The 14064-nt window shown below is 46.9% G+C and overlaps 1 protein-coding gene across 5 annotated transcripts in view; it reads right to left on the bottom strand.

The window, feature by feature from the left end:
- The window catches only part of VPS35L (VPS35 endosomal protein sorting factor like), a 128709-nt gene that overhangs the window by 45494 nt on the left and 69151 nt on the right, over positions 1-14064 (bottom strand). For all 5 annotated transcript variants that reach the window (XM_075010607.1, XM_075010608.1, XM_075010609.1 and 2 more), the window contains 2 exons: positions 3993-4073; positions 310-373 (listed from right to left, as the gene is read on the bottom strand). In XM_075010607.1, the coding sequence (XP_074866708.1) occupies positions 310-373; positions 3993-4073 (145 nt within the window). The remainder of the gene's footprint in view (positions 1-309; positions 374-3992; positions 4074-14064) is intronic.

Below are 14064 nucleotides of genomic sequence, written 5' to 3'. Positions count from 1 at the left end.
ACATTTTAAATTTTATATTAATTGCCCTCAAATATGGGTGATGGATTCACTACAGAACCATCATGACAGGCAGAACACACCTTAACATTCCATTTTAAAAACATACAGCGGTATTACAAGATATTTAAAAATATTTAACAGAAGATTTGGATTTACTTTGGAATTCCTACTCTTTAAACTCCTTCACTAATATACAAGTGGGATGCTCAATTTCGACTGAATTTCACTAGTATTTGGTTTACTACTTTCCATGGTAATATCTCTGCCACAAAAAATTTCCAGAGGGAACCATAAATACTAAGTACTCACCATTTTTATAAATCCATTGATTAAAGATGCTAACATTCGCTTTTCATCTTCAAGTGTTAGTGCACTACAACAGTAAGTTTACATAGTATAAAATAAGCCATTTTCAGAAAACACATACAGGTTGGACCTCCCTGGTTTGGCACTGTTGGAACATGGCTGGGCCTGAACAAGAGGACTTGCTGGCCCTGGCGAGGTCCCCTATCACTGGCCTGCAAACCTGCAATTCCAGCATGGCAGTCCTCCAGCCCAGATGCCATTGGACACAGGCTCTGGTCCTGGCTGTGGCTCCAGCCCCACTGCCTCCAGCCCCAACCGCGCAGCCAGATGCTGGCCATGGCCAAGCTGTTTGATGTCAGCCCCACTGCTGCTGGCGACAACCCACAGCTCTCTGGTCCATCACCCTGCCAGACCACACATTACTGGACCAGAGAATCCTGGTTTTTAGACATATAACCTGTATGTTTATATATTTCCAAAGTTCAACTATATACACATATTTTACAAATTCTTAAAATTTCTTATGTCCACTTTATCTAATTCATTCATTATAAGAACACACAATCTCATACTCATTATTAGACTATAATTTTTAAACCAACTTAAAAATACATTTATAGACTGTCAGCCATTTTAATAATATTCTTAATCATCAGATAAAGTTGGGTTTGTAATGTAAATTCTATGCAATTAGATTTTATAAAATTTAGAGACCAACATAAATGTTCCTCTGAAACATTTTGAATCCCAGTGAAAAAAGATATAGCTTTTCTCCGCACTAATATGCTCTAACATCATCACAGCAGATGCAGCATTGAACTATAGTACGATTACATGAATGAAAACCTGTCTACAAGCTAATTATAAACAAGTTAGACTAGCTAATCTAAAACCATTTTCCTATTTCAGAGAAATGCCAAGGGTTTTCTTAAACTCTAAATGTGCTATTTAACATTCTTTCAGTTTTAATTCTCTCAGGTGTTATCAGTGTTTTTCTTCTAAGCTATGACTACTCGATTGTGCCCTTTTAACCCTGTTATTGCCACTGTCTCATTATGTTCTCTAGAAACTTTGCTGTCAAATTGTGTTAAAACAATACATTTACTTCCAAAATTACCACAAAGATCTCTAACCTTTCAAAAAGTATAACCCAAATTCAATGAGACAAATTTACATCACACTGAAATCCAATAAGCCAGATCTGTTTTGATGAAAATGGATAAACAGGAAGTTAAAAGTACAATTAAGTAATCCCACTTAATCTTTTTACCATTATGTACTTGTCTCCATCTCTGACCTCCCGTGTATCATTTTACCATTTTCCTACAGCAGACACCAGATTGAAACAGAACAATGGTTTCATTCAGTAGAGAAGGAAGGGAAATCTCAGAGGTTGCCTCTACACTCACCATCCCCTTCCGAAAGGGGCATGGTAATGAGCAGAGCTGAAGATGCAAATAAGGTGTGAATTAAAATATCTCTTGCCTCATTAGCATATCACCATGAGATCTTGCTTCCAGAAGATCCCCCTCACAGAAGCAAAGCTGCTGTGGTGACAGGGTCCTTCCAAAGGAAATCCCCCTTCCAGAAGACCTTTGTTCTGGAAACATTTCCAGAAAAAGGGTCTTCTGGAAAAGGGATTTCCTTTGGAATGACTCCTGTGTCCTTCTGAAAGAGCCCCATCTACACAGAAGCTTTGCTTCCGGAGGCAAGATCTTGCAGGGATGTGCTAATGAGGCATGAGATATTTTTATCCGCACCTTATTTGCATCTTCCACTTTGCTTATTACCATGCCCCTTCCGGAATGGGGGGGGGGGGCAAGTGTAATTGCAGCCAGAATGATTAGTTCATTAGTACACTGCCAGTCAAAAGAAACAACTGAGGGTGATCTAGATGGCTCAGGAAACTTGTAATGAGATCTGAGTCAACTACATGGGTTGCCAGTTCAAATGTGACACAGCTTCATAACAATAGATCCCAAGAATAATGGTTACCATTCAAATGTTGTTCAAGTGGCCTATGCTGTGCAAAGGCCTAGACCCTGGATTGAAACTGTGCTGAACCAAACTTTGTGAAAAGTGGCAAGAACTTTAGCTTGCTGAATGTTACATAAAATGATCATTGGAAGAGCTGACAGAACAGAATCCATAAACTGAAAAACTGTTAATTAGAGGCTTTCAAGGCTTCCAGGCGAGTTTCAGAGCTCTTTTGGTAACAAGATGGGAAGTATCAACTATAAGTTACTGGCAACTGCTTTGATTTTTTTTAATAATTAATTCTGTATATAATATATTTTACTGTTTAAAGGTTGAGATGCATTAGTAAGTATGTAACCAGGACTAAGTAACCTAGAATAAAGCATTTGGATTTGTCTTAATTTGAATTACACACCAAAGGTGATTCTCCCTATTTCCAGTGTATCGTGCACTCTTTATTATATGAATTGAAGAATCTTATAATAATATATTATAAAAGCTGAAAAGTGATCTAGAGGACACAATTGGAACTCAACTATAAATGGCTCCTGATTGAAAGTATCATAAAAATGCTATGTCTAGTCAACCTATATCAAAAGGAGGACACTTGTGATTTAGACAAAAAAGAAATTGGTGACTGGAACTCTTGGTAGTATTCCAAACTCTGCCACATTTGCTGTGTGATTTAGGGTGTCCCTTAATCACTGTGTCTCACACAGTTTCCTCATCCTCAGAATTGGCTAATAATATTTCCCTATTGCACAAAGGGTGTTAATTTAAATTAAGTGTCATAAGTATTAGCACATCTTAATATTAATATATCTGCCCAGTGCTTTAAGAGAGTTGGATAGAGGCTGCTACAGTAGTCCAGAGTAAAATAGCAAATTGTTGGCACAAGTACAGCTCTTGATTCTATTTCTAAAAATGAAATGGCCTGAAATATTGTTAAAAATTAGGGGTCAGGCTTTGACCCACAGTTTATTAGAACTCAGCACAGCTGATGGGGGTTGCATGGAAACAGGATTGCTGTTCCATACTGTTCCAATTGCCAACAGCATCAGAGAGCCATTGTGACAGAGAGGGATCACTGGGACCTTCCAGTCTCATTTCCTACACAGCCACAAGGTGGGCAGTTGATGTAGGAGCTTCTATACCCACCAGCAACCCCCATCCTCATGAGAGAGAGATCTTCTAAGTAATTCTGCCCATGATAGGGTTGCTTTGTACGTGCCAAAAAACTGAATGTGTCTGAAGTCAACTAAATAATGGGAGCTGTGTTTTTAATAGCAAAGTATGTATTGAAAAAAAATCTCCTAATACTGTATCGGTCACTGTAATTCCTGGAAGATTCTAGCTATTTTTTATCCTCACAAAAGCTGAAAAGTGCCCAACCTGGCAGAGTTTCTCTTAACAGCATCTGCCGTTTGTTTGTTATTCTCAAAACACATCCTTGCTGCCTTCCTCTACGCTAAACAAACACCATTAAATTACTGCCATTTTCCAGTTACATTCTATGTTTCTGCAAACAAACCAATTCTTAACAAGTAAAAGGTATTGTGATTTCACTGCACAGCTCCTCTTAATGTAAAAGAGAAGGTCATGCATAAACTGATCCTGAAACTATTGACACCCCAAAAGTAAAACTATACATCAGTACATCCACCATTTACACATATTCTATATGACAGTACAAGTAAATTTGGTCTTACTTGACAGAATCATGCATGGTCTTGCACACGTGTAGAAGAGCATTGAGTATGACAGGGTCTTTAGTAGCTTCTTGTTGATGTCTAAAAACATTTTTGGAAAATACTGATAAACACACTGTAGTTTCTCCAAGACACAAAACAGTGGAAAACTTGTAATTAATTTAATGCTAATTCTGTACAGTCAACCTTTATATATTCTTATGAGCAGAGAACTGCAATGGTTAAAACAATCTCCACGCAATAACTTCCAAAGAAAAACTTACATTGTGTAACATCTCAAGGAATTTTTCTCTTTACATAAATACATAAAGTGAAGTTATACCTTCATATTTAAAATATGAAAGTGGAACTTCTATTTCATAACTATCTGGTGATGTTATTACAATGTCAAAGACAGCTTAAATTTTCTGGCTGGCATAAGTATAGACAGATTCCCAAGAAATGCCCAGTTAAGAACTTGAAAATAAAACCATTGAAGAATCTCAGATAGGAATCTAGTTCCTTGATTAATATAAGATAGCATGGAATAGGTGATATGTCCCCTTGAGTCATGCAAAGACTAATCAGACGACCAAGTTTGTATCTTTGAAATTGCATTATCTTCAGGCATTAATCATGCCATAGATAAATAGTGATGCCAAAAATGGAATTTCTGAATTAAATCAGGGGAATGATAAATGCCACTACTTCCTAAATATTTCCAATGCCATTTTCAACAGATATTTGGAATAAACGGAGAACAAAACTGCTCCAACACTATTACAGTAAATCAGCTGCCAAAGACAAGGAAGCATAACACTCATTATGAAGTCACACAAGGCAGCCGAAAAGAGAATGTCAGAAACATCTAGCCCTGATAAGCGATGCATGTAGTATACAGTCTTAACTTAGAACCACCATGATGCTGGCATTGAGTTCCATCTCCTTCCTGAGGCATGGCTTCACAGATAACTCAAAAACACTGAAGTTACACTTTACTCTCCAGAGCCCTCTTTGCCTCCTGATTTACTAATGGTCCAAAGACACTCCCACTCGAGATATCAATATAAAGATTGAGCACCTTGCGTAACACAGCTGAACAGCCCTTCATTCCAGGACAGAATCACTCAAGATGCTTAATCTTTATATTCATATCTCAAGTGGGAGTGCCTGATCATATGGTAAGTACCATATACATAAGACACAAAAATTTGGCCTTCTGTACTGACAAAATTTCTAATGCACTTCAAATAAAGTTTTCTGAATTTTGGCTTGTTTTTTAAATATATTCAAGGTGCTTTTTCATCATGCTCAAGCACTATTTGCAGGCTTCTGCCAACCACTATGGACTGTACTTTAAAAATATTTAGGATTAATAATACAAGACTCCAGACTTGGCACCATCGATTGCACAATATGTTACATATAGTACCCTGGAGAGACATACAATTGACATAATGCAGTACAAATACTTCAGGCAGAACATGAACGGCTATGCATGTTTTTCAACTACGTGATAAAGAAATCACAACAGTTATCTATTTGTAACCGACCAACAAAAGTTGCTCAAGTCAGCCTTTCACTATTTTGTTCACAACTGAATTACCACCACTTAATACTTCTAATTGGAACTCGGATATCACTGATAAATTATGTACTACTGTAAAATCCTTGAGTTACGCAGGAGTTGCATTCCTGCAACCCTCACGTAACTCAAATTTTCACACAAGTCTAGGGGAGGTGGGAATCAGGCCTAGTTCCCGGCTCCCCTGGGCTTACAGGAGCCAGAAAACTGACCAGCTCAATACTGTATGCAGCAGCAGCAGCTGCAATAAACTTGAAGTAAACGGGGCGGGGGGGAAGGAAAGGGTGGCAGGCTGGGGAGAAAAAGATTAGGAGACCGGTCTGAGGTGGTCTCCTCAAGTAACAGAAAATGAAAAATAAAAAAAAAAAAAAAAAAAATTGAAAAACAGAAGTACTGCGGCTGTGGACCTTTTACTGCATCCCACAGCCGGGCAGGCACACACACTGACGGGGTGAGAGAATTATAGAATTCAAGGGCTTGAAGGGACCTTAGGAGGTCGTCGAGTCCAGCACCTTGCCTAAAGCACGATCACCCCCAACTACATCATCCCAGCCAGGGCTATGTCAAGCTGGGACTTAAAAACCTCTAGGAATGGAGAGTCCACAACCTCTCTTGATAATACGCTCTAGTGCTTCACCACCCTCCTGGTGAAATAGTTTTTCCTAATATCCAACCTACACCTCTCCCCCTGTAACAAGCAGCAATGGTCAGAAGTTCTCTCCATCCCCTTCAGAGCCCCCTTTGAGGAAGCTGAAGGCTGCTATCACATCACCCCTCACTCTATTCCTCTGCAACCTAAACAACCCCAAATCTCTCAGCCTCTCATGGGGAAATGGAGCAGGCTTGGTATCATGGGATCATCCTCTCCTGGGTAAGGGAGATTCCCTGTTAACATTGGCATACGTTCTCTCAGGTTATTTCGATGATGTACAGCCCACAGCTGGCGTGACAGCAGCTGCTTTATGTAACATCACCATATGAATAAAATAAACGGGATGCAAAGAAAACACAGAAGCAGTAAAACCCCAAGATGAAAAATTTCTGTACTATGTAAACGCCAAGACAAAATAAGGCTCACTGAAGAAAGAAGTTACTCGCCTGTGTAGGAACGATGGTTCTTTGAGATGCGTCCCCGTGGGTGCTCCACAGTAGATGTTGGGCGCCGCAAATCGGAAATTTCCAGCAGTCTCCGTCGGGTCGCGCACGCGCCGATGCGCGTCGGTCCTTCACGCGCTTTCGTTCACGTGCGCGATCTGGTTCCCGCCAGTTTCTTGACCAACTGCCCCGGATGCTTCTGAAAAACATGAAACAGAGATCCAAAGTGGGGAGGAACGGGTGGGTAGTGGAGCACCCACGGGGACACATCTCGAAGAACCATCGTTACTACACAGGTGAGTAACTTCTCTTTCTTCTTCGAGTGGTCCCCGTGGGTGCTCTACAGTAGGTGACGACCCAGCAATGACCCCAAAAAAGGAGGTGGGTACCCAATTTATGTGCAGCTTGCCCTTGAAAGGACTGCCGTCGACAGGCATGTATCCTCATCAAACGCCCACTGCATGGCATAATGCTTGGCAAAGGTGTCGTAAGATGACCAAGTCGCCGCTCTGCAGATGTCTCTTAGCGCGATTCTCTTGAAGAAGGCCGTCGATGCTGCCATCACTCTGGTGGAGTGAGCCCTGGGTGGAACTAGCAGAGGGGTCTTACGAAGCTCATAACACAGTCTTATGCAAGATACGATGTGATTTGAAATCCTTTGTGAGGATAGGCCTTCCCCTTTCGACCTGGGTGTGAGGGACACCAGGAGTCTGTCCGTTTTGTGGAAGGGCTTAGTTCTGTCTATGTAAAAGGCCAATGCTCGCCTCACATCGAGTAGGTGCAGCCACGCCTCCTTGCTGGAGTTGTGAGGCTTAGGATAAAATGAGGGCAATGCTATTGGTTCGTTAATGTGGAACTCTGAGGAAACCTTTGGAACGAAGGCTGGGTGTAATCGTAAGATCTCCGCTTCTTTTGAGAATACTGTGCAGGGTGGCGTTGCCATTATTGCTGCAAGTTTGCTCACCCTATGGGCTGACGTAATCGCAAGAAGGAAGGTTGTCTTCATGGTAAGTAACCGGGGGGGTACCATGGCCAATGGTTCTAAGGGTGGTCCCGACAGCGTGTGGAAGACCAAGTCCAAGCTCCATGACGGTGGCAGCAGTTTCCGGGGGGGGTACAGGTTTGCCAGCCCCTTCAGGAACCAAGTGACAACAGGATGGGTGAATATGGTTGGCCCTTCCTGTTTGTGTTGAAATGCTGATATAGCTGCAAGATGGACCTTTAGTGAGGATAGGGAGAGCCCGTCTCGTTTTAGCTCCAGCAGGTATTCTAGAATTACAGTTATAGGGACGTCCAAAGGAGCTAACTGCTTAGAAGAGCACCAGGAGATGAATCGTTTCCACTTCTGCGCGTAAATCCTTCTAGTGGAATTCCTTCGGCTGAACACCACAACTTGTTTCACTCCCACCAAACATGTGCTCTCTAAGGCACTAAAGCCATGGATTAGCCACGCCTGTAGGCGGAGTCCTTGAGGATGTGGGTGCGCGATGGACCCCTGAGCCTGCGTGAGAAGACCTGGCACAACCGGTAGGGGGAGTGGCGGGCAGCATGACATACGCAGAAGCAGAGGGAACCATTGCTGTCGGTCCCAGGTTGGGACTATGAGTATCATGCGTGCTCTCTCCCTTTTGGCTTTCTCTAAAACCTTGTGGATGAGTGTTGCGGGAGGGAACGCGTAGAATAGAGGACCCTTCCATGGCACCATGAAGGCGTCCCCCAAGGATCCCTGTCCTATGCCTGCTCTGGAGCAGTACTGAGGACATTTCTTGTTGTTGTGAGTGGCAAACAAATCGATTTGGGGAAACCCCCATTTGTGAAACACTTGTCAGAGCAGATCGGAACGGATCTGCCACTCGTGCATGAGCGCAAAGCGTCTGCTGAGTTGGTCCGCCTTCACGCTGTGGACACCCAGTAAGTATGAGGCTTTTAGGGTTATATTGTTGACAATGCACCAGTTCCACAACTGGACTGCCTCTGCGCAGAGCGTGTGAGATCTGGCCCCTCCTTGTCGGTTGATATAAAACATGGTGGAGGTGTTGTCGGTATTTATCCCCGACTACTTTGCCGTGCAGGTATTTGCAAAAATGTCTGCACCCATTGAATACTGCTCTGAGCTCTAGTATGTTTACGTGCAGTGTCTTTTCCGTGGGGGACCATAGCCCTTGAGTTACTTTGTTGCCTATGTGCGCTCCCCATCCCATGTGGGATGCGTCTGTCGTAAGAAAAAAATAGAAAGGTTACTCACCGTAGTAACGGTGGTTCTTCGAGATGTGTCCCCGTGGGTGCTCCACATTAGGTGTCAGGCTCGCCCGGCGCTGCAGATCGGATCTTCCAAGCAGTTTCTGCCGGACAGCGCATGCGCCGGTGCGCACCGCTCCCTTGCGCGCTCCTGGCCACGTGCGCTATCCGGTCCCCGCCAGTTCCTTGACCAACCGCCTCGGATGCTCCTGCAAAACAGTAAACAGAGATCCGAAGCGGGGAAGATGGGCGGGTAGTAGAGCACCCACGGGGACACATCTCGAAGAACCACCGTTACTACAGTGAGTAACCTTTCTTTCTTCTTCGAGTGTCCCCGTGGGTGCTCCACATTAGGTGACTACCCAGCAGTAACCCAAGATAGGAGGTGGGTAATCGGATTATGTGCAGCTTGTCCCCGAGAGGACCGCTGTCGAGAGACGGGTATCCTCTTGGAATACCCTGTGAAGGGCGTAATGTTTGGCGAAGGTGTCATAGGATGACCACGTCGCCGCTCTGCAAATGTCTTTTAGCGCAACGCCCTTGAAAAAGGCTGTTGATGCCGCCACCGCCCTAGTGGAATGAGCCCTGGGAGTGGCCAGTAAAGGAGTCTTTTTGAGTTCGTAGCACATTTTTATGCAGGATACGATGTGCTTCGAGATTCTCTGCGAAGAGAGACCTTCTCCTTTCGATTTGGGAGCGAGAGAGACTAGGAGTCTATCCGTTTTCCGGAAGGACTTGGTCCTGTCTATATAGAAGGCTAGCGCCCTCCTCACATCCAGGTGTAGGCGCGCCTCTTTGTTAGAGTTATGAGGCTTTGGATAAAACGAGGGTAAAACAATAGGTTCGTTAATGTGAAACTCAGAAGAAACTTTAGGAAAAAAGGCTGGATGCAGCCGTATGGTTACCGCCTCCTTGGAAAAAACAGTGCAGGGTGGCGTTGCCATAACTGCCGCAAGCTCGCTCACCCTGCGAGCTGATGTGATTGCAAGAAGAAAGGTCGTCTTTATCGTAAGGAGGCGGAGGGAAACCGTGGCCAAAGGCTCGAACGGTGGTCCCGTTAGCGCATTAAGCACCAGGTCCAAGTTCCACGAAGGTGGAAGCGGTTTCCGAGGGGGGTATAGGTTTACCAACCCTTTGAGGAACCTGGTAACCATGGGATGGGCGAACACCGTGTGCCCTTCCTCTTCGTCTCTGAATGCTGAAATGGCGGCAAGGTGGACCTTTAACGAGGATAGTGAGAGTCCTCCTCTCTTGAGGTCCAGTAGATACTATAATATTACAGGTATAGGCACTGAAAGGGGGGCTAGCTGTCTGGTAGAACACCATGCCGTGAAGTGAGTCCATTTCTGCTTGTAAGTCTTCCTGGTGGAAGTCCTCCTGCTACTTTCTAGGACTTGTTGCACTTCCTCCGTACATGCGCTCTCTAGGGAGCTGAGCCATGGATTAACCACGCTTGTAGTCGCAGGCCTTGGGGGTGCGGATGCACTATGGACCCTTGGGCTTGCGTGAGGAGATCCGGCGCCACCGGAAGGGGCATCGGTGGACGGTCCGACATGCACAGGAGTAGGGGGAACCATTGCTGTCGATCCCACGTTGGGACTATCAGGATCATTCAGGCTCCGTCCCTCCTGGCTTTCTGCAAGACTTTGTGGATCAGCACTGTGGGAGGAAAAGCGTAAAGCAGGGGGCCCCTCCACGAGATCGCGAATGCGTCCCCCAGGAACCCCCGTCCCAGTCCTGCCCTGGAGCAGAATCGTGGGCACTTCTTGTTGTGCTGAGTGGCAAACAGGTCTATCTGGGGAAAACCCAATGCGTGAAAAATCGGTCGTAGCAGATCGGACAGATCTGCCACTCGTGCGTGAGTGTGAAACGCCTGCTCAGCTGGTCTGCCTTCATATTGTGAGCGCCTGGTAAGTACGAGGCTTTCAAGATTATATTGTTGGCGATGCACCAGTTCCATAACCGGATTGCTTCCGCACATAAGGCACGGGACCGAGCTCCTCCTTGCCGATTTATATACAACATGGTGGAGGTATTGTCTGTACTGATCCCGACTACTTTGCCTTGTATATGGTCTCGAAAGTGTCTGCAGCTCTGAGCTCCAGTATATTTATGTACGTCACCTCTTCGCCCATGTGTGCTCCCCTATGAGGGAGGCATCTGTAGTAAGAAAAACCGATATTTGTGGTTGGTGGAAGGGTACCCCTGTTAGCAAGTTCTTGGGGTTTACCCACCGTTGCAGGGATTTGCGCACCTCTGCTGTGGGCGACACCACCCTGTGGACTGTGTGTGCTGCCGGTTTGTATACGCTCGCCAGCCAGTGCTGCATGCTGTGCATGTGTAACCTGGCGTTCTGTACTATGAACGTCACTGCTGCCATGTGGCCCAGCAGCTGTAAGCACGTCAGGACCGGCACCGTAGGGCTGAAGGTGATGACCTGCACGAGGGAGCCGATGGCCCGAAAGCGAATCTCTGGTAGATACACTCTTGCTGTAATAAAATTTATGCGTGCCCCTATGAACTCTATGTCCTGTGTGGGGTCTATCTTTGATTTTGCCAGATTGATCACCAGGCCGAGCGAAGAGAACGTGCCTGTTGTGACGTGTATCATGCGTAGTACCTCCTCCTTCGAGGCCCCTTTGAGTAGGCAGTCGTCCAGATACGGGAATATAAATACCCCCTGTCTGTGCAGGTAGGCTGACACCACTGCCAAGGTCTTGGTGAAGACTCTGGGGGCTGAGGAGAGGCCAAACGGTAGGACCTTGTACTGAAAATGTTCTTTGCCTACCATGAACCGGAGGAATCGTCGGTGAACCGGATGGATAGTTATGTGAAAATACGCATCTTGTAAGTCGAGGGCTGCGAACCAATCTCCATTGTCCAGTGCCGTAAGGATGGAGGCAATTGTGATCATCCGAAAGCGTTGCTTGCGCAGGTACCGGTTGAGGCCTCAAAGATCTAAGGTGGGCCTCCAGCCTCCTGTCTTTTTCTCCGTGAGGAAGTACCTCGAGTAGAACCCTCTCCCTTGCAGTTGCTCCGGCACTCTTTCCACTGCCCCTATGAGCATGAGATGGTCTACCTCCTGCTTGAGCCTCGCTACGTAGGAGGCCTCCTGGAGGTGGGGCCTGGGTGGAGGTCGTGGCGGTGGGAGCGACTGGAAGGGGATGGCGTACCCCGTGGCTATGATCTCCAGCACCCATTTGTCTGTGGTGATCTTTGCCACTGGTCGTAGAATGGTTGGAGGCGGTGGTGGAATAACTGCTTCGGATGACCTTGTGCGATGGTAGTGATGGCGCAGCCCTGGATCTGTGTGTCAAACTTGTGGCCTTTGGCCCTGCCCCGAGGACGCACGGCTCTGTTGGGAACGTCGCCTGGGAGTTCTGTACTGCTGGTGCTGTTGATGTCGCCCTTGCTCGTAACCCCTGTGGTACTGGGGACGCTGTTGCTGGTACTGATACCGTCTTTGTTGAGGGTAGCATGTTTTCTTTGTGTATGGAGGGGTGTAAATCCCCAGGGTTCTAAGTGTGGCTCTTGAATCTTTACTGGAATGAAGGACCGAGTCAGTTGATTCAGCAAACAGCTTCTGCGAGTCGAAGGGAAGATCGACTATCTTTGACTGCAGATCCCTCGGTATACCCGAAGTCTGGAGCCAGGACTCCCTTCGCATCACCACTGCCGTAGCTGTGGAGCGTGCTGCTGTGTCTGCAACATCCAGGGCGATCTGAACTCTTGTTCTCGAGGCCGCGTAGCCTTCTTGCACGATGGCCTTGAGCACCGGTTTCTTGTCCTCTGGAAGCGAGTCTATGAGGGAGGTTAACCTAGTGTAGTTGTCGAAATTATGGTTCGCTAAATGCGCTGCGTAATTTGCCATTCGCAACAGTAGAGTGGAGGAGGAGTAGACCTTTCTGCCGAACAGCTCTAGCTTCTTGGCATCTTTGTCTGTTCTCCCTGTCTTGAATTGAGATGTCTTTCATCTTTGTTGCGACGACTCCACCACCAAGGAATTTGGTTGTGGGTGGCTGAACAGAAACTAGATGCCCTTCGCCGGCACGAACTATTTCTTATCCGCTCTCTTGTGGACAGGCGGAATAGTCGCAAGGGTCTGCCATATCATAGTGGCGGACTCCAAGTTTGCTTCATGAAGCGGTATTGCTATTTTGGAGGAGGCCGGAGGTCTCAGATTTTTGAGGAGCTTATGGTGTTTCTCTTGCACCTCTGCTGTCTGGATGCCTTGCGTGAAGGCCACCCTCTTAAACAGCTCTTGAAAGTGTTTGAGATCGTCCGGAGGATGGACGTCCCCCAGGGCCGTAGCCTCGTCCGGGGAGGAGAGCGAGGAACCACTAGGGTACGCCTCTCTGGACCCTTCCGGTTCCTGTTGGTGATGGTACATCCGCTCGCTGGAAGCTTGCAAGGGAAAATCTCGGGGTTCCATAACCAGTTCCCCCTGAGATACTTGAGTCTCTGTCCCCATTCGTGATTGCCCTCGGGGATACGGGACCGTCTGAGGGGATCTTTCCCTGGTAGATTGCCAGTGGTGTCTATGCCCCGCGTGATAGGGGCGACCATGGCAGCATGGGCACTGTTCTTGGGAAGGTGACCTAGACCACTCCCTTGGTGCATACCCTCTGCATCTGGGGGAGCGAGATCGTCGAGAGACCTGGGACACTGGAGAGAGCGATTTGTGATAGTATTCCAGTGGCTCAAACCCCAGGAAGGGTGAAGGTGGTCCCAGCCAGGGTGAGGCTGGTTGTAAAAATGGAGACGGGGGCTCCGGGTAGGTTAGGGGGGACCCCTGCCTTCTGGTTGGAGTCTGCAGCATAAGCGGAGGGCTGAGAGATAGCAACTCTGCAGCCCTGTCTGGAGAGGGGCTGCGGTGCCTTGCTTTGTGTGCAGCTTTCCCCCTCCCTTGAGGGGGTAGCTCCGCCCCCTGACGTGTAGGGGATCTCGGTCCCGTCCGCACCGTGCTCGGCACGCTCATGGGCGGTGCTGCACGGGCGGTGTCCTCCGGTGCCTGCAGGCTGCGTGCCTGCGCGCTCTGCACCGCCGGTTCCCCGGGGGTCAGTGCCGCTGCTTGTGGTGCCGCCAGTACCGGCGCTTGTTTAGCCGCCGCCCTGCCTGCAGTGCGGGGGCAGCTGTTTGATTATCGGAGGCTGAGCCACCTCCACGTGGCTCTCC

This window comes from Carettochelys insculpta, chromosome 16, assembly GCF_033958435.1.
Source record: "Carettochelys insculpta isolate YL-2023 chromosome 16, ASM3395843v1, whole genome shotgun sequence".
Taxonomy (NCBI): domain Eukaryota; kingdom Metazoa; phylum Chordata; order Testudines; family Carettochelyidae; genus Carettochelys; species Carettochelys insculpta.
The sequence above is the reverse complement of the archived record's forward strand: the minus strand, read 5'-3'. Positions and strand labels throughout refer to the sequence as shown.